This window comes from Chlamydotis macqueenii, chromosome 21 (assembly GCF_036417535.1).
Source record: "Chlamydotis macqueenii isolate bChlMac1 chromosome 21, bChlMac1.mat, whole genome shotgun sequence".
In the NCBI taxonomy this organism is placed as follows: Eukaryota; Metazoa; Chordata; class Aves; order Otidiformes; family Otididae; genus Chlamydotis; species Chlamydotis macqueenii.
This window is the reverse complement of record NC_141576.1, coordinates 9,066,284-9,084,308: the sequence shown is the minus strand read 5'-3', so window position 1 is coordinate 9,084,308 and position 18,025 is coordinate 9,066,284. Positions and strand designations below refer to the sequence as shown.

The window sequence follows — 18,025 nt, the reverse complement described above, 5'->3', positions numbered from 1 at the left end:
CACCAACGGGCACCCGCAGCTGCGTTGCACGTGGAGTGACAGGGATGGGCAGGGGGGACGCGCACAGGGTGCCAGCACCCCAGACCCCCGCGCCATGCTGGCAAGCTGAGCACTGACACACTCGTGTCACGCGTGGGGATGCAAACTGCTTGGCTGGGCTGGGAAAGCACTGGAGGCGGGGGGGCTGGGGAGGCGCAGCGAGGCTGAGGGGGGCTTGGGGGGGGTCCAGAGGGATTTGGGGGCTGCGGGAGCCGTGCCCATCCCCGGGGGGGGGCGGGGCAGCAGCGGGGCACCCCGGCGCTTTTGGGGAGCGGATTTTGGGGGCTTACACCATCACCTCCTGGGAAGCCACCCGCGGCCCGCGGAGCCCCACGGAGCCCCACGGTGGGTGGGGAAACTGAGGCAGCGGGACCTTCCCCCCTCCATCCCCCCCACCCCAAAACCGCGCGGGTGGCACGTTTTGAGTGAAAACGCCAAAAAAAAATTGAGCAAAGCGCACGTCTGCCCTCCCGGGGGTGCCCCCCACACCCCCCTCCCCTCGTGTTTGGGGGGGCTCGGCACCCACAGCCAGCCCTGAGTGCACCCCAGTCCTCCCAGTTCTCCCAGTCCGACCCGGCAGAGGGCACCAGTAAGCCCAGTTTGTGGCCTTTTCTTCCCCCCCGTGCCGGCTGCGGGGGGAGGGTGGAGGAAGGGGAGGAGGAGGAGGAGGCGAAGGCCGGGTGCGAGGGGGATTTAAGGGCTCGCTGCCCCCCCGGGCCGGCCTCCTCCCGCCGCCCAGGAGGGACGTGGGTGTCGGGACCCCGGTTTGTGCGGGTACGTGTGCGTGGGTGCGTGTCCCGCGGGTCACCTGCCGGCCCCGGGGGAGCGGGGGGGGCCCTGGGGAGCGGGGGGGGGTGCAAGGGGGAGGAGGGCTGTGGTGGGGACACGGGGGGTGGTGGGGACGTGGGGGTGCAACAGGGACACGGGGGTGCGATGGGTTCAGAAGCGTGTGAAGGGACGCAGATGTGCGACGGGGACACGGGGGTGCGACGGGGACACAAGTGTGAGAAGGGACACGGGTGTGCGATGGGACACAGGCGTGTGATGGGGCACAGGGGCGTGATGAGGACACGGGTGTGCGATGGGAACACGGGTGTGCAATGGGAGCACAGGCGTGTGATGGGGACACGGGTGTGCGATGGGACACAGGAGTGTGATGGGGGCACAGGCGTGCGATGGGGACACGGGTGTGCGATGGGGACACGGGTGTGCGATGGGAACATGGGCGTGCGCTGGGGACACGGGTGTGCAAAGGGATGCAGGCGTGTGCTGGGGACACGGGCGTGCGAAGGGATGCAGGTGTGCGCTGGGGACACGGGTGTGCAACAGGGACACGGGAGTGTGATGGGGCACAGGCGTGCGCTGGGGACACGGGTGTGCAACAGGGACGTGGGCGTGCAGTGGGGCTGGGGACGCGGACACACGGGCGTGCGATGGGGATGCAGACACGCGACGGGGACGTGGGCATGGCATGGGGACACACGTGGGACGGGGACACACGTGGGATGGGACACGAGTGTGCGGTGGGCACAGGGCCACGCGATGGTGACACAGCCGCGCGGCGGTGACCCCTCCACGCGCGGGCGGGGGCCGTGCCGGCGTCCCCCCGCCCCGGGTTGGTGCCAGCGGGTGACGCCCCGCGGGACCGGTGGCCGGGTGGGAGCTGGCAGGTCCCCAGGGCGTCACAGCGGTCACCACGCGGGGCGGGGGGGGGGGACGTTTCCCTCCCGTCCTCGCTCGGCCGAGCCCCGGGGGCAAAGGTCCGGCTGGGGAAACTGAGGCACGGCGCGGTGTGTCGTCCCCCCCCCGCAGCTCTCTCCTCCCCAGCGCCCGCTCAGCGCCGCAGGATGAAGGCTCTCCTCCTCCTCCTCGCCCAGCTCTGCTCCGCCTCGCTGGTCCCTGGTAGGTGAAGGTTTGGGGGGGGCGGGCAGCACCCCAAAGGCGGGCGCTGTCGGGTGCTATGGAGCCCTGCCCCCCCCGCAGAGAGGGAGAAGGACCCCGAGTACTGGCGGGGGCAGGCGCAGGAGACCCTGCGGGCGGCCCTGCGCCTCCAGCGCCTCAACCAGAACGTGGCCAAGAACCTGATCCTCTTCCTGGGCGACGGTGAGACGGGCACCCGCCGGGCCTGACCCAGGGGGTGCCGCGAGAAAGCGCGTCTGCGGAGAATTGGGTGCTGGGATGAGCTGGGTTTGCAAAAAATGGGGTGCTGGGGTCAACTGGGTGCTGTGATGAACTGGGATTGCAAAAAATGGGGTTCTGGGGTAAACTGGGTGCTGTGATAAACTGGGATTGCAAAAAATGGGGTTCTGGGGTAAACTGGGTGCTGTGATAAACTGGGATTGCAATAAATGGGATGCTGTGGTGAACTGGATTTGCAAAAAGTTGGGTGCTGGGATAAACTGGGCTTGCAATAAATTGGGTGCTGCGATAAATTGGGTGCTGCAATGAACTGGGTTTGCAAAAAAATTGGGTTCTGGGATAAACTGGGTGCTGCGATAAATTGGGTGCTGCAATGAACTGGGTTTGCAAAAAAATTGGGTTCTGGGATAAACTGGGTGCTGTGATAAACTGGGTTTGCAGTAAGTTGGGTGCTGTGATGAACTGGGTGGGCAATAAACTGGGTGCTGTGGTAAACTGGGCGTGTGATAAACTGGGCTTACAAAAAATTGGATGCTGCGCTAAACTGTGTTTGCGATCAACCGGGTGCTGCAACAAACTCGGTGTGGGATAAACTGGGTGCTGCGGTGAACTGGGTTTGGGATAAAGTGGGTGCTGCGGTGAACTGGGTTTGGGGTAAACTGGGTGCTGGGATAAAGTCGGTGCTGCGATAAACGGGGTTTGCAATAAATTGGGTGCGGGGGTGAATTGGGTCCGCAATAAAGCGGGTGCTGGGACAGAGCGGGTGCTGGGATAAACCCGGTGCCCGCCGGCGTTGCGCGGCACCCGTGCGGCGAGCGGGCCCGTCCCCGGCGGGAGCTGACGGGTGCCCCCGGCAGGCATGGGCGTCTCCACCGTCACGGCCGCCCGCATCCTCAAGGGGCAGCTGCAGAACCGCAAGGGCGAGGAGAGCCTGCTGGAGATGGACAAGTTCCCCTACGTCGCCTTGGCCAAGGTGAGACCCCCGCCCGCCCCGCCCGGGGCCCGATCCTCGGCGGCCCCGCGGCGCGCCAACCGTCAGGCCCCGGGCGGGCGGCCGGCATCGACCGGGAGCCGAAATTAGGTCAGGGGCTGGGCGAAGGGAGCTGGCGCCCGCGCCCGCTCGCCGTGCCAGGGGCCGGCCCGTGGGAACGCGGGGAGGGGGCAGGACGAGGCCGCCCGGCCCTGGTGACCCCCGCCCCCCGCTTCTGCTGGGGGTCATTTTCCCGAACAAAAGGCTTTTTTTAACAATTAAATCGGAAATCCCGGCCACTCGCGGGGGACGCTCGTGGCAGCGGTGGCTTCTCCCTGCATAAAAATGGGCTGAAAAAAGGCAAAAAGCATCAGAATGCGGTGAAAGCGTGATGTGCAACCACGTGGGGGGGAGCGAGGGGCAAAATGGGGGGCAAGGGGCAAAAGAGGGGACCCACAGATGGGATGGGGGTGGGGAGGGGAGCTCTAGAGTGGGGATGGGGATGATGGTGATGAAGCCCCAAGATGGTGATGGTGGTGACAATGATGGCCACGGTGGTGATTGTGGTGATGGTGGTGATGGTGGTCCTGGTGCTGGCGATGATGATGGTGACAATGGTCCTGGTGATGGTGATGATGGTGGTGACGATGATGGCCATGATGATGATGGTGGTGACAACAATGGCAACGATGACTGTGATGGTGATGACAATGATGGTGATGATGGTGTGGTGATTTATTTATCTCCTCCCCTCCAGACCTACAACACCAACGCGCAGGTGCCCGACAGCGCGGGCACGGCCACCGCTTACCTCTGCGGCGTCAAAGCCAATGAGGGGACGGTGGGCGTCAGCGCCGGTGTCACTCGCGACCGCTGCAACACCACCAAGGGCCAGGAGGTGACCTCCATCCTCCGCTGGGCCAAGGACGGAGGTGAGGGGCTGGCGGGTGGCGGGGCAGGGGCGGGGGCAAAGCGGTGGGGTTTGGCGGGCATTCCCCGCCATCGTCCCCTGAATTCATGGTGCAGGCAAGGCGGTGGGCATTGTCACCACCACGCGAGTGACCCACGCGACGCCCAGCGCTGCCTACGCCCACTCTGCCAACCGCGACTGGTACTCGGATGGAGAGATGCCCCCGGACGCGCTGGAGGGTGGCTGCAAGGACATCGCCCGGCAGCTGGTGGAGAACATCCCGGACATCGAGGTAGAGATGGGGCCGGGGCCACCAGAGGTGTGGACTGGAGCCACCCAGGGACAGGAACAGGACCACCCAGGGACAAGGATGGGGCCAAGGGCAGATACGGGGTCAGGACCACCAATGGGTGTGAGGCTGGGACCCCCAGTGAGTGAAGAGCCAGGACCCCCAGTAGATATTGGGCTGGGACCCCCAGCAGATATGGGGCCAGAACCACTCATGGGTGCAGGGCTGAGACCCTCAGTTGATATGGGGTCAGGGCCACTGGTCGATGCAGACCTAAAACCCTGAGCAGATGTGGGACCAGGACCACCCATGGGTACGGAGCTGGAACCCTCAGCAGATGTGGGACCAGGATGACCCATGGGTGGGGTACCAGAACTGTTGGCTGGACATGGGACCAGGACCCCACCAGACGCAGGGCTGGGACCGCGATCCCACACCAGACCCCCAGACCCCGCTCCCCCCCAGCAGCCGCCTCCTTTCCCATGCGTCCCGTAGCCAAACCCCTCCGTTGCCCGCTTTGCCCCTCGCTGCGGGTTTCCCCAGAAGTCCAGCCCAGTAAATAACCACTCCCGCGCCTTCGGAGCAGCGCCGAGCAAAACATCGCAGCCTGTCATTTCGCTCTTTAATGGCCTCTTCTGGTTTGTTCCCTTTAATATAATTTTAACTTTGTCCCAGGCTGGAAATAATTATATAGCAGGGAAAAGAGATTTTTTTTTTTTTCCCTTTTTTTTTGCTTAATAATTTTGGCGGTGGTGTTTTGCAGCTTTATAATTCACCTTCTGCGCGGAGAAAGAGGGGGGAATTAAAAAAAAATTGAAAAAAAAAAAATCTCTGCTGGGTTATAAATAACGGAGGCCAAATACATCGGGCTCCAAAGCAAACAGCGCGAGCCGCGGGACGGGGCTCCGGCCCGGCGGGTTCACGCGGGGATCCCGGTGTGGAGCGTCGCTCCCACAGAGGGGGAAGAGAGACGTTTGCTGCGGGAAATGGTTATTTTAGTCTCGGGTTTTAATTCACAGGGCGAGATTCAGGGTTATTTTGAGCGAGGTGAGATTCCTCGGGTGTGTTCGCCCGCTTTTTTGCGCAGCGCCAGGGTTTTCCTGGACATCCCGCTGCGCCGCAGCCGGGTTTTCCTCCTGTTGAACCCAAACTGAGGGGCAAAAAATGAAAAATAATTCAAATTAATTTTTTTAAAAGTGCTTTCCGCCCCCCTGCTCCCCCTCACCCTGTCCTCTCCGCAGGTGATCTTGGGCGGCGGGCGGAAATACATGTTCCCCAAAAACGCCAGCGACGTGGAGTACCCGCACGAGGAGAAGCACCGGGGCACCCGCCTGGACCGCAGGGACCTCGTCCAGGCGTGGCGCGAGGCCAAGCCCCCCGGCAAGGTGAGGGGGGTTTGTTTGGGGGGGGGGCGGTGCGTACGCAACCGTCGCCCAGCTGCCACCCTGCAAAACCAAACCCCCTCGTCCCCCCCAGGTCGCCAAGTACGTGTGGCACCGGCGGGACCTGCTGGCCCTCAACCTCAGCCGCGTCGACTTCCTCCTGGGTGAGTGCCGGCACCCAGGGGTGCCCCAGCGCCAGCCGGCTGCTTTTTTAGGACCCTCCTGGGGTGTTGGGGCAACTGGAGCGGCCAGTTACCCCCCCTAGGGATGCTGGTACCCCCCAAAACGATGCTGGTACCCGACCCGGGGATGCTGGTACCCCCCCCAGGGATGCTGGTACCCGACCTGGGGATGCTGGTACCCCCCCCAAAAGATGCTACTGCCTTCAGGGGATGCTGGTACCCAACCAGGGATGCTGGTACCCCCCGCCCCCCCAGGGATGGAGTTTTGACCCCAGAGGAGGCTCAGCCGGAGGAAGGCAGGGCTGGGAGCATCCCCCCCCCAACTCCTCTCTAATCACCCCAGAGCCGGTGGCGGGGGGAAAACGCTTGAGCCGGTGCAAGAAGCAAGCAGCAGGGCTGGATTTGTCCTCCCTATTTTATTTTGTTTTATTTTTATTTTTTAACGGGGAAAGAGCGTCCCCAGCAGTGTCACTGTCCGCAGGCCTCTTCGAGCCGGGTGACATGGTGTACGAGCTGGACCGGAACAACGCCACGGATCCGTCCCTCACCGAAATGGTGTCGGTGGCCATCAGGATGCTCCAGAAAAATCCCCGGGGGTTTTTCCTCCTGGTTGAAGGTCGGGGGGGGGGGGGGAAGGAGGGGAGGGGTACAGGGGTGCAAAGGGGGGGGTGACGGAGGGGCAAAGGGTGAGAAAAGGGGGTGGGGAGGGGGGATAAAGGGAGGTTGCAAATGGGAAAGGAGAGCGGGATGCAAAGAGGGGGGAAGAGCCGGGGGATGCAAAAAAAGTGGGGGGCATAAAGAGGGTGAGGGGATGAAAAGGGGGTGCCGGGGAGCGCAAAGGGGGTGTGCTGGGGTGCGATGGCGAGCGGTGCCGGGGGCTCGCAGGGGGCCGCATCGACCACGGGCACCACGAGGGGAAGGCGAAGCAGGCGCTGCACGAGGCGGTGGAGCTGGACCGCGCCATCGGGCTGGCCGCGCGCCTCACCTCGCCGCAGGACACGCTCAGCGTCGTCACCGCCGACCACTCGCACGTCTTCACCTTCGGCGGCTACACCCCGCGCGGGAACCCCATTTTTGGTGAGTCAGACCCCACTTTGGTGCATCAAACCCCATTTTGGTGCATCAAACCCCATCTTCGGCGCGTTTCGGCCTGCCGGGGCGGGGAACGCGACCCTGGGGACACCCCCGCGGTGCTGACGGTGCCGCCGCCGCCAGGTCTGGCCCCGATGCAGAGCGACGTGGACCGCAAACCCTTCACCTCCATCCTCTACGGCAACGGCCCCGGCTATAAAATCGTGGCGGGCGAGCGAGAGAGAACGTCTCCGCCGTGGATTTCGGTGAGCGTGTTTCGGGGCACAACGCCCGGAAGTTGTTACAGCGTGGCTAAATGTGGCGCTTTTAAAAAATTATTTGTGTTTTTTTTCCTCTTCCCCCCAGCGCACGCCAACTACCAGGCGCAATCGGCCGTGCCGCTGCGCCAGGAGACCCACGGCGGTGAGGACGTGGCCGTCTTCGCCCGCGGCCCCATGGCCCACCTCCTCCACGGGGTCCACGAGCAAAACTACATCCCCCACGCCATGGCGTACGCCGCCTGCATCGGCTCCAACCGGGCCCACTGCAACGCCGCCGGCCGCCCCGCCGCCTCCGTCCTCCTGCCCTTCCTCGCCCTCCTCTTCCTCCTCCGCTAAAGCGCCTCTCGCCAGCCGCGGAGGGGGATTTATTTTTAATTCCTCCCCTCCTTTTTTTTTTTTTTGTATAGCAGCGCTTGGGAAAGAGGAGGGAAAGAGAAAGACTGAGCGGCGCAGAAGCAGCCGCCGGCGGTTTCGTGCTGGGAGCTGCCTCTGTAAATACCCGGTTCCTTCCCCTGTAATTAGCGTGGTGGCCTGCCCCATCCCGAACCCGCCGCGGGATTTGGGACGGGAGCCGGAGCCACGAGGGATAAACCCCCCCCCCCTCTTGGAGCGAGACGCCGTGGGGGCCGGGTCCCGAAACGCCGCCTCTGTTCGCCCTTGGCTGAGGACTGACCTGGGCGCCCCAACTCGTCACATGTGCAGCGGCCCAGAACGCACACGAAGATGGGGAAGAAAAAAAAAAAATTAACTCGTCGGGTTAATTTTGTCCTAAATACGGGGGGGAGGGTGGGATGGGGGTGATCCATTTTGCTTTAAAATCCTTCGTTTTAAGGCAATTTGCTGCCCAGGGAGGGGATTTGGGGGGGCTCAGGGGTGGGGAGTGAAAGGGTGGTACGAGCTGGCCCACACCCCCTTCGTTAGAGCTGGCTAATTAGGGAGGGTAATTAGGGGCTGGGGTAACGAGGGGAGGGGGCTTCTGCAGCTTGCAAGGTGCTGGGGGGGGATTGAGGCCCACGGTGGCACCGGGGAGGGGGAGAAGGCGGGGGGGCAGGGTGTGCGAACGTGCAACACGAGGCCCCGGGTGCGCGACCGGGGTCTCAGGTGTGCAAGCGTGGAAATGGGGGTCCTGGGCGTGCAAACGGGGTCCTGGGCGTGCGAACGTGCGACACGAGGCCCTGGGTGTGCAAATGGGGTCCTGGGCGTGCGAACGTGCGACACGAGGCCCTGGGTGTGCAAACGGGGTCCTGGGCGTGCGAACGTGCGACACGAGGCCCTGGGCGTGCAAACGGGGTCCTGGGCGTGTGAACGTGCAACACGAGGCCCTGGGCGTGCAAAGGGGGCTGCGAGTGTGCAGCTGTCCCCGTGCCAGGGGTGCCCCGGCTGAGCAGAAGTCGCCTCCCCCCCGCACGTGCAAAAGTCGCCACGCAGGCGCGTGCGGGGCCTGGCACGCACGAGGGCCGCCGTGCACGCGTGATCGCTTCTGCCCACGTGCAAAAACCTCAGCTGGCACGTGCGAGCACTGCCGTGCACGTGCAAAATCAAAATAAATTTAAAAAAAAAAGAATAATCCGTGTGCACGGGCAAACGCCTCCCCGTGCCCCTGCAAATGCTGTGCACGAGCAGCCTCTTGCACCCCCCCCAAAACCCCACCGGGCCCCTCTGACCCCTCCCCCCTTTTTTTATTGATTTACCAGCTCGATCAATAAATCCCCGCTCCGGTTTCTTATTAACCGGCAAACTTTGGAGCGGGCGCAGGCGGTGACCCGCGCGCCGCCCGATTTGGGGGGGACGCCCTTTGCACCCGCGCCGGCGTCGCCGAGCCCTGGGACCGCCCGGAAACCGAGCGGCGTTTAACTGGGGTGCATTGTGGTTTTGGGGGTTCGGGTGGGGTTTGGGGGGGGAGGGCGGGGGGGGGGACCGCTTTTTAAAAAATTATTATTTTTTTAAATTTTGGCCGGGGATTTGGCGCGAGGCCGGTGGCCACCGTGGCTGCTGGCCAAACGCCGCTCCCGACGCCGGGTTGGCCACCGGAGTCGAAAAAAAAAAAAGGGTTTTTTGTTTGTGGTTTTTTTTTTTTGGGGGTGTCGTTCACCACATTTTGGGGCACCCACAGCATCCTGAAAGTAGCCAAAAAAAAAAAATCAAAGCACGGCTTTGCTCAGCGTGGCTGCTGCGAAAAAAAAAGCCAATATTCAGCTGACCGGCCCCAAAATTTGGGTAAACGACCCCAAAAACGGGTGAGTTTGGGGGGTTTTAAGCCCCTACGGAGCGTCCGCCCCTGCTGCTGCAGGGATTTTGGGGACCCCCCCCCAGCATCCCCCGGCCGTAGCGATAAATAAACCTTTATTTTGTACAGGACCCACGGGAAACACAACACGATTGGGGGGGGCGGGGAGGGGGGCTTGAAAAAAATAAATTCCCCCATGCCCCCCAAAATTCCAGCATCCAACCAGTTCCAGAGCTTTTTTTCCCTTTAAATAAAAGGGGGGGGACAAACCCACCGTGGGTTTGAGCCCCGCTTTTTTGGGGGGAGGGGGGCTGTGGTTGGACACACTCTTCATTTTTGCCCCCCCCCCCCCCATGTGGTGTTGGGGTCACGGCGAGGGGGGACCCCGCATGGTCCATCACCCCCCCCAAGGGGTATTTGGGGTGATGGAGATTGTCTGGGGGGGACACACCCCCCATTTTGGGAGGGTGCCCCCCCCCAAATCCTGCACTGGGGACGATGGCTTCGGCTCCTGGCACGGGGCGGCACACGGGGCGCGGGGGGGGCCGAAGCGGTGATGCCCCCCCCGGAGACGGGACGGGGCTATGAGCCCTGTGCGGGGGGACATCAGCGGGTGCCCGTCAGTATGGGTGCCCCCCCAGTGCGGGTGCCCCCCCAGTGCGGGTGCCCCCAGATTGGGGCGCACGGGGGGGGTGGGGGGTACAGCCTCACCGGATTTTGGGGGGGCCGCTCCAGCTGGATCTTGATCTCGGGGCAGGGGGTGTCGGGGGGCTGGCGGCCTGGGGGAAACGGGGTGCGGGGGGTTGTGAGCACCCTGGGGGGGGCCGTGAGCACCCGGGGGGGTTTCCCCCAGCCCCACGACAGCGTGACCCCCCCCCCCACCCCGCGCTAGGCTACCTGGGGGGGTCCCGGGGGGGTCGTCCGGCCAGGGGCTGTCGCCGAAGGCGTCGCGCTGGCTCCCCGAGGGCGAGCGGCTCTCCTGAGGGCGCAGGGGGGGGTCACAGGGGTCCTGCCCCCCCAGCGCCCCCCCGGCCCCCGCAGCCCGTACCCGTCCCAGCTCGCCGGGCTCCTCGGCGGCGCTGCTGAAGCTGCTGGCGCTGGAGGAAGAGCGGGAAAAATCCGGCGGCTCCGGCTTCTCGGGCCTGCGCGGGACGGTCCCCAAAGGCGGGACACGATGGCACCGCGCTGCGCGGGCCGCCGCCATGGCCCGCCACGACGCCGCGCTGGCCCCGGGACGGCCCGGCCTGGTGCCACCCCGTCCCCATGCCATCTCGCCCCTGGGATGTCCCATCCCAGTGCCCTCCAGTCCCCACGTCACCCCAATGTCACCCCATCCTGGCGCCACCCAATGCCAGTGCCACCCCATCCCAGTACCACCCCATCCCAGTGCCACCCTGTCTTAGCGCCATCCTGTCCCACTCCATCTCAGTTTCACCCCAATGTCATCCCATCCCAGTGCCATCCCATCCCAGTGCCCCAGCATGCCAGTGCCACCCATCCCAGTGCCACCCCATCCCAGTGCCCCAGCATGCCAGTGCCACCCATCCCAGTGCCACCCCATCCCAGTGCCCCAGCATGCCAGTGCCACCCATCCCAGTGCCACCCCATCCCAGTGCCACCCCATCCCAGTGCACCCTTGTCCTGGTGCCACCCCGTCCCAGTGCCCTCCAGTCCCTGTGTCACCTCAGTGCCACCCCATCCCAAAGCCCCTCCACCCCAATGCCCCCCTACCCCAGTGCCACCCCAGTCCCTCTCCATCCCCGTGCCCCCCTCCCGGGTGTCCCCCCGTCCCCGTGTCACCCCAGTGACCCCCCCCCCGTGACCTGTCGCGGTGCCGGCGGCTCTCGGGGGAGCTCTGTGCCGAGCTGGCGCCCTCGGCGGGGGCGGCGGGCCCGTCCCTGGTGGGAGGGCGCGGGGGGGCGGTGAAGGGGGGCGCGCGGCCCCCCCCGGCCCCGGCCCCCGCCCCGCCCCGCCCCGCCCCGCTGCGCTCACCCGCCGCCCGGCGCCTCCTGGATGCTCTCGATGCCGATGGCGCTGGAGCGGCGGGAGCCGAGCGGGCCGGGCCGCCTCCGCGAGGGGCTCTTCCCGGGCACCAGCAGCGCCTGCGCGGCCGCCGTCCCGTTAACCGGGCACCGGCGGGGGGGCGGGGGGCCCACACACACACACACACACACACGCGGGGGGGTACCCACCTCCTCCACCGAGCCCAGCCCGATGGCGCTGCCGCGGCGTCCCCGCCGGCTCCCGGGCACCAGCAGCGACTGGGGGCGGCACCGCGTCACCGCCCGGGGGGCGCCGGGGGCCCCGGGAACCGGCGGGGGGCGGGAAACGCGGGAGGGGGCTCAGCGGGACGGGCGGGGCTTGTGCAAGGGGCGGGGCTTGGCGTTACCGCGAGCGATACGGGGCGTGGCTTGGGGAAAGGGGCGGGGCCCGAGGGAGCGGCGCCGTTGGGGGTGTGGCCTCGCGGTGGTGGGCGTGTCCGGGGGCGGGGCGTCGTGGGGCTGGGGCGGGGGGGGTCCGGTGCGTTGTTGGGGGGCGGGGGGGGGGGGTCCCGGCCCCACCTTGAAGGACTCGAAGAAGCCGGGGGCGGCGGCGCCGTTGTCCGGCCGCTCCTCCTCGGGGCCCAGCCCCAGCATGGCCTGGCTGCGGGCCTGCAGCTCCTCGTGCAGCGTCTCCAGCAGCGCCGCCCGCGTCCGCTCCTGCGCCCCCCGCGCGTGACACACCCCCTCCCCGCGCGTGACACCCCCCTCCCCGCGCGTGACACCCCCCGCGCGTGACACCCCCTCCCCGCGCGTGACACCCCCCGCGTGACAACCCCCACGCGTGACACACCCCTCCCCGCGCGTGACACTCCCACCACGAGCGACAGCCCCCCCCCCCCCCCCGCCCCCACGCGCGCGACAGCCCTCCTACCCCCGCCTGGACCCACAGCACCCGCCCCACGCACACCGCCCGCGGGCCCCTCCCCCCCACACCACGCCCTGGACAGCACCCACGCACACAGCACCCGCACCCTTCCACAGCAGCCGGCGTGCGTGGTGCACACCCACGCTGCACCCACGGGCGTACTGCACCCACGGCACCCACAGCACCCACAACTACAGCACCCACAGCACCCACGGCTCCCACGGCACCCACAGCACCCACGGGCGTACCGCGCCCACAGCACCCACAGTACCCACGGCACCCACAACTACAGCACCCATGGCGCCCACGGCACCCACGGCACCCACAACTACAGCACCCACAGCACCCACGGCTCCCACGGCACCCACGGGCGTACAGCGCCCATGGCGCCCACGGCACCCACGGAACCCACGGTGCCCACAGCACCCACAGCGCCCACAGCACCCACGGCGCCCACGGAGCCCACAACTACAGCACCCACAGCCCCCACAGCCCCCACAGCTCCCACACCGCAGCCCCACGGCACCCCCAGCCCCACGGCACCTCCAGCCGGGCGAACTTCTCGGCGCGGTAGCAGGCGTACTCGGCGTTGATGAGCTTCGTCAGCAGGAACTCCTGAAATTCGGGGCCCTGCGCGGGCGAGGGGCCGCCTGCTGCGGGTGCCCCCCACCCCCCCCACCCCACGGCAGCACCCGCGGGTGCTCACCTTCCTGAAGACGGCGGGGTCGGGCAGCGGCGGCCCGAAGAAGGGGACGTCGTCACGGGCGGTGACGGAGACCTGCGGTGCGTGGGGCGTGAGACGGGTGCCCCCCGCACCCCACGCGGGGCGGGGGGGGGGGCACACTGCGGCACGGGTGGGTGGGTGAGCACCTTGTAGAGGGTGCCCTGGGAGCGCCCCCGCTCCAGCTGCACCACCACAAAGGCGTGGAGGAAGTTGGAGGCGATCATGTCGGGGACGAAGGGGGTGTTCTCGTCCTGGAAGACCACCGCCACGATGTCGTTGCCGATGTGACGCTTCCGCTGCAGCTGCGGGGCAAGGGAACGGCACAGCCTGGGGCCCATGGGTGCCCCCCAGCGCCCGGGGGTGCCCCTGGGGCCTTTGCATCCCATGGACACCACCCAGCACCCATGGGTGCTCTATCAGCCCCTGTGCCCCATAGGTGTCCCCCAGTACCCATGGGTGCCCCTGCATCCCATAGACACCCCCAGCACCCATGGGTGCCCTACCAGCCCCTGGATCCCGTGAACAACCCCCAGCACCCATGGGTGCCCCTGGGGCCTTTGCGTCCCATAGACACCACCCAGCACCCATGGGTGCCCTACCAACCCCTGCATCCCATGGACACGTCCCAGCACCCAGGGGTGCCCCTGCATCACACATACATCTCCCCAGCACCCATGGGTTCCCTACCAGCCCCTGTGCCCCATAGACGCCCCCAGCACCCATAGGCACCCCAGGAGCCCCTGCAGCCCACGGACACCCCCCAAAGCACCCGTGGGTGCCCCACCAGCCCCTTCCACCCCATGGAGGTGCCCCAGGAACCCCATTTCCCCCAAACACCCATGTGCCCCTCGCACCCCTTGCCCTCCTGGTGTGCCCCCTCCCAGCACCCATGGGTGCCCCACCTGCTGGGCGTCCCCCTCGGTGTAGGGCAGCTTGGTGGAGACGTGGAACATGATCTCCTTGTCGCGGAAGTGGCAGTAGACCGACTCGCTGCCCGTCTGCCCGTGGGTCACGTCCAGCCCCCCCCCGAAACCTGCGAGGAGAGTGGCGGGTGGGGGGGGGGGGGCGCATGCAGGGGCACCCTGAACCCGGGGTCCCCCCGCCCAGCGCCCCGTCACGCACCCCTTGAAGTCCCGCAGCTGCACCCGTTGGCCCAGGACGTCGAGGAATTCGGCGAAGGCCGGGCTCTCCTCCGTGGTGCCGAACAGCTCCTCCTCCGAGGTCTGCGGCGGGGCGGGGGTGAGTGCCGGCACCCACCCGGGACCCCCCCACGGCACCCTAACCCCCCACCCACCCCATACCTGCCCCAGCTTTTGGTAGATGACCCCAAATTTGAAGTGGTTGCTGAGCACGTGCTCGTCAAAGGCGAGGATGAGGCGGGACGCCTGCGAGGGCGGGAGGAGGCCGTGGTTGGGTGGGGGGGGTGCCCCCCCCATGGGTGCTCCCCCTCACACCCCCGTCACCTTGGGGTAGAGCACGGGGTAGAAGCGATCCACGTTGACGTCCTCGCACACCAGCTGCGGGAGGGACGGGGATGTGGTGGGTGGCCCAGAGCTGGGGGCGGGGACAAGGGGGGCACCCATGGGTGCTGCCGGAGGCGTCGCCCCACCTTGGCCATCTGCACCACGTTGGGGAACTCGGCCAGGCAGGAGATGGGCACCACGTCGTGCAGGGTGCGGGCGCGGGTGCTGCGGGGCAAGGCGGGGGTCAGGGCAGCCCCCCCCGGCCGGCACCCATGGGTGCCCCCCAGCACCCTGCTCACCGCAGCAGCAGGTGGAGGTGCTCCTGCTCGTCGTACTTGAGGGAGAAGACGAGGTGGCCCAGAGCAGGATCCAGGGAGTAGAAGTTGAAGTGCTCCTGCGGGGAGGGGGGCCGAGCACCCATGGCCGTGCCAGTGGGTGCGCACGCTGCCGGGCACGGGGCACCCGCGCCCCCCCGGCACCCACATCAATGGCATCCACGCCATGGGGCACCCATCCTTCGGGCACCTGCTGGTTCCCCATGCTCATGGACACCCATGTCTACAAGCATCCACACCGTGGGGCACTCATAACCCCGAGCACCCATGCCGTGGGGCACCCAGGTCCATGAGCACCCATATCCACAAGCAACCCCACCATGGAGCACCCAGGTCCGTCGGCACCCATGTCCATGGGGCTCCCATGCAGTAGGTCACGCAGATCAGTGAGCACCCATATCCACGAGCAACCAGGTCCACAAGCGCCCACGCCATGGGATATCCAGATCCATGAGCACCCCACCATGGGGCACCCAGGTCCATGAGCACCCACATCCATGTCCATAGGACTCTCATACCCATAGCTCCCCACACCCACATCCATGAGCACCCATGCCATGGGGCACCCATATCCATGAGCACCCATATCCATAGGTACCCACGCCCATGTCCATGAGCACCTGCACCATGGGACACCCAGGTCCATGAGCACCCATATCCACGAGCAACCACGCCATAGGGCATCTAGAGCCAGGAGCACCCATACGCAGGAGCACCCATGCTGTAGGACACCCAGGTCCATGAGCAGCCATCCCCATAGATAGCCACACCCAGGTCCATGAGCATCCACATCCACGAGCACCCATGCCAGGAGTCATCTAGGTCCACGAGCACCCCCACCATGGGGCACCCATGCCCATGCGCACCCATGCTTATGAGGTCCCCACGCCCACCCACGCCCACGGGGACCCCCCCTCACCCCGAGCACGCGGGCCTGCAGCCCCCACCTTGCCCAGGAAGTGCTTGCGGTAGATCTTGGCCGTGTGGTTGCCCTCGAGCTTTGCGCGGGTGCCAGGTGCCGGGGTGGGGGGTGACTCGGGCGCCCCGCTCAGCTGGTGGTTGGTGCCCTCGATCCAGTAACCCCCAAACTGCGGCAGGAGGATGAGGGGGAACGGCCCCTCCCGGCCCAGCACCTGCACCCAAAACCGGGGCGGGTGCTCCAGCTGGCCCCCACCCACCTGCCCGCCCTCGCGCCCGGTGCCGGGGGGGGGGGGGGCGGACGCTCTACCTCGTGCACGCTGGGGTAGGGGATGTAGTCCTCCTCCGTCTGCAAGACAACGGGGTGGGCGAGGGCCACGCCAGCACCCATGGGTGCCCCCGCCCCAGCGACGCCCTACCTTGAGCGGCGGGGGGCCGGCGTGGCGCTGCTGAGCCATCCTGCTGCCCTGCGGGAGACGGGGGCCGTGGGTGCCCCTCGCCTCGTCTGGGGATGGGCACCCTTGGGTGGGGAGCACCCTTGGGTGGGGAGCACCCACGGGACTCACCTCGGGGTGGGGGTGGCCGAGGTGAGGGGGCGACGGTGCTGGTTGGGGACACGTCTAGGTGGCCCGGGAGCGTCCAGGGGGGTGCATGGTGCTTCCTGGGGGAGAGGAGAGCCCCCCCGCCCCCCCCCCCAGCTCCTCCTGGTGACGCCCGGCAGCGGCGTTACCCCTGGAGCCTACTGACGGCACCCAGCCGAGCGCCGCCCCTCTGGCCTGGAGCGGCGGCTGCGGTGTCACCACGCGGGGGGTGTCCGACTGCTGAGACCCCCCCCCAGCCCCAAAACTCACCGCAAGCCCCCCCCATCCCCCCCCCACCCCCCCCACCCCGGAGGGCGCCCTCTGCGGGCGGGAGGTGGCGGCGCGCGGGGCAGCACCACGGACAGCGCCGGGCACCGACGGGGACGCGCGGACGCGGGGACGCGGAGACGCGGGGACCCCGGCCCCGGGCCCAGCGCGGCCCCCGTGCGAGCACGGCCCTGGTGCAAACGCACCCCCACCCTTGTGCAAACACGGCGCCGGTGCGACCACCACCCTGGCGCGGGTCAGCCCCGTCCCCGCGCAGAACGCGACCCCCGCGTGAACACAACGGCGTGCAAGCGCGCCCCGGGGCAAGCGTGACCCACCGCCGGGCAAGCGTGACCCACCGCCGGGCAAGCGTGACCCACCGCCGGGCAAGCGCACCCCGGGACAACCCCCCTGTCCCCGTGCGAAACACAGCGGGGTGCAAACGCGAGCCAAGGCGACAATGTCACCCCGTCCCCGTGCAAACGCGGCCCTCGTGCAAATGCCGTCCTCGTGCAACCGCGACACCTCCCCGCGCGAACGCGAGCCTCGTGCAGCTGCAGTCCTTGTGCAAATGTAGCGCTCGTGCAAACGTGACACGTCCCCGTGCAAACGCGGCCCTCGCGCAAACACAGTCCCCGTGCAAACACGGCCCTCGTGAAAAACCACAGCCCGTCCCCACGCACCTGCGACCCCGCCGGGCAGCGGGGCTGGGGGGGGGCGGGGGGCTCCCCCATCGCTGCCTCCCCCCACTCCCCCCCAGCACCCAAGGGCGGGGGGCAGTCGGGGGGAGGGGATGACCCAAATGTGGGGCTGGGCTGGGGGAGGGGAAGACTGGGGAGGGAGGGGGACACGGGGGGCAGATCGCGGGGGGAAGATGATGGGGCCAGGATGGGGGGGGCGGGAGGGGGGGCAGACTTTGGGGTAGCCGGGGGGGGCGGGGTGGGGGGGGCCGGTCCCGCTCTCTCCCCCCCGCCCAGGCCCGGAGCATCCCCCCCCCCCCCCCCCCCCCGGTACCGGTACCGGCTGAAGGTCACTGGGGAGCTGGGGGGGGCTCGGTCCCCTCGCACTTACCGGGGGGCGGCGGGGCCGGGGGTACCGGTACCGGAGCGGAGCGGAGCGGGGGCCCCGCCGCTCGCAGTCACCGCGCCGCGTCACGTGCGGCGGGGCGGGGCGGCCCCTCCGGGGGCGGCCGGTACCGGTAACCGGCACCCGGCACCGGAACCGGGCGACCACCGGGAAAAATCGGCAGCCGGGATCCGGCACCGGAACCGGCAACCGGCACCGGGAGCTGCCCCCGCCGCTGGGACCGGCACCGCCCCCAGCCTGGGACCCCCCCCTCC

At 67.4% G+C, this 18,025-nt stretch overlaps 2 protein-coding genes across 2 annotated transcripts; one reads left to right on the top strand and one right to left on the bottom strand.

Annotated features, from left to right (window-relative positions):
• Nucleotides 1-697: 697 nt before the first annotated feature.
• Nucleotides 698-7,685, top strand: ALPL (alkaline phosphatase, biomineralization associated). Its single transcript, XM_086764339.1, is given in 13 exon segments — nt 698-813; nt 1,852-1,941; nt 2,023-2,142; nt 3,036-3,151; nt 3,906-4,080; nt 4,175-4,350; nt 5,589-5,732; nt 5,824-5,893; nt 6,393-6,527; nt 6,797-6,988; nt 7,127-7,218; nt 7,221-7,248; nt 7,349-7,685. Coding segments are annotated over 12 exon segments (1,554 nt in total). The 5' UTR covers nt 698-813; nt 1,852-1,886; the 3' UTR covers nt 7,600-7,685.
• A 2,259-nt stretch (nt 7,686-9,944) lies between these two features.
• RAP1GAP (RAP1 GTPase activating protein) lies at nt 9,945-16,530 on the bottom strand. Its single transcript, XM_086764373.1, has 21 exons — nt 16,404-16,530; nt 16,257-16,304; nt 16,148-16,186; nt 15,867-16,052; nt 14,884-14,978; nt 14,731-14,809; nt 14,585-14,638; nt 14,423-14,506; nt 14,242-14,344; nt 14,024-14,154; nt 13,268-13,423; nt 13,104-13,175; nt 12,941-13,027; nt 12,052-12,189; nt 11,683-11,751; nt 11,483-11,592; nt 11,314-11,388; nt 10,539-10,632; nt 10,388-10,469; nt 10,202-10,269; nt 9,945-10,081 (listed from the first exon to the last, which is right to left on the bottom strand). Exons 2-21 carry the CDS (start codon nt 16,293-16,295, stop codon nt 10,073-10,075), a joined length of 1,770 nt encoding a protein of 589 aa, XP_086620499.1. The 5' UTR covers nt 16,296-16,304; nt 16,404-16,530; the 3' UTR covers nt 9,945-10,072.
• Between the last annotated feature and the right edge of the window lie 1,495 nt (nt 16,531-18,025).

What these genes read in the sequence shown, in the direction of transcription:
- RAP1GAP (XM_086764373.1), bottom strand. Translation starts at nt 16,295, where the DNA reads ATGGCTCAGCAGCGCCACGCCGGCCCCCCGCCGCTCAAG. An exon ending in ACGTGGTGCAGATGGCCAAG is followed by an intron (nt 14,639 to 14,730) that starts GTGGGGCGACGC and finishes TCCCTCCCGCAG; the next exon opens with CTGGTGTGCGAGGACGTCAA. An exon ending in AGAAGTTCGCCCGGCTGGAG is followed by an intron (nt 12,190 to 12,940) that starts GTGCCGTGGGGC and finishes CGGGGGGCGCAG; the next exon opens with GAGCGGACGCGGGCGGCGCT.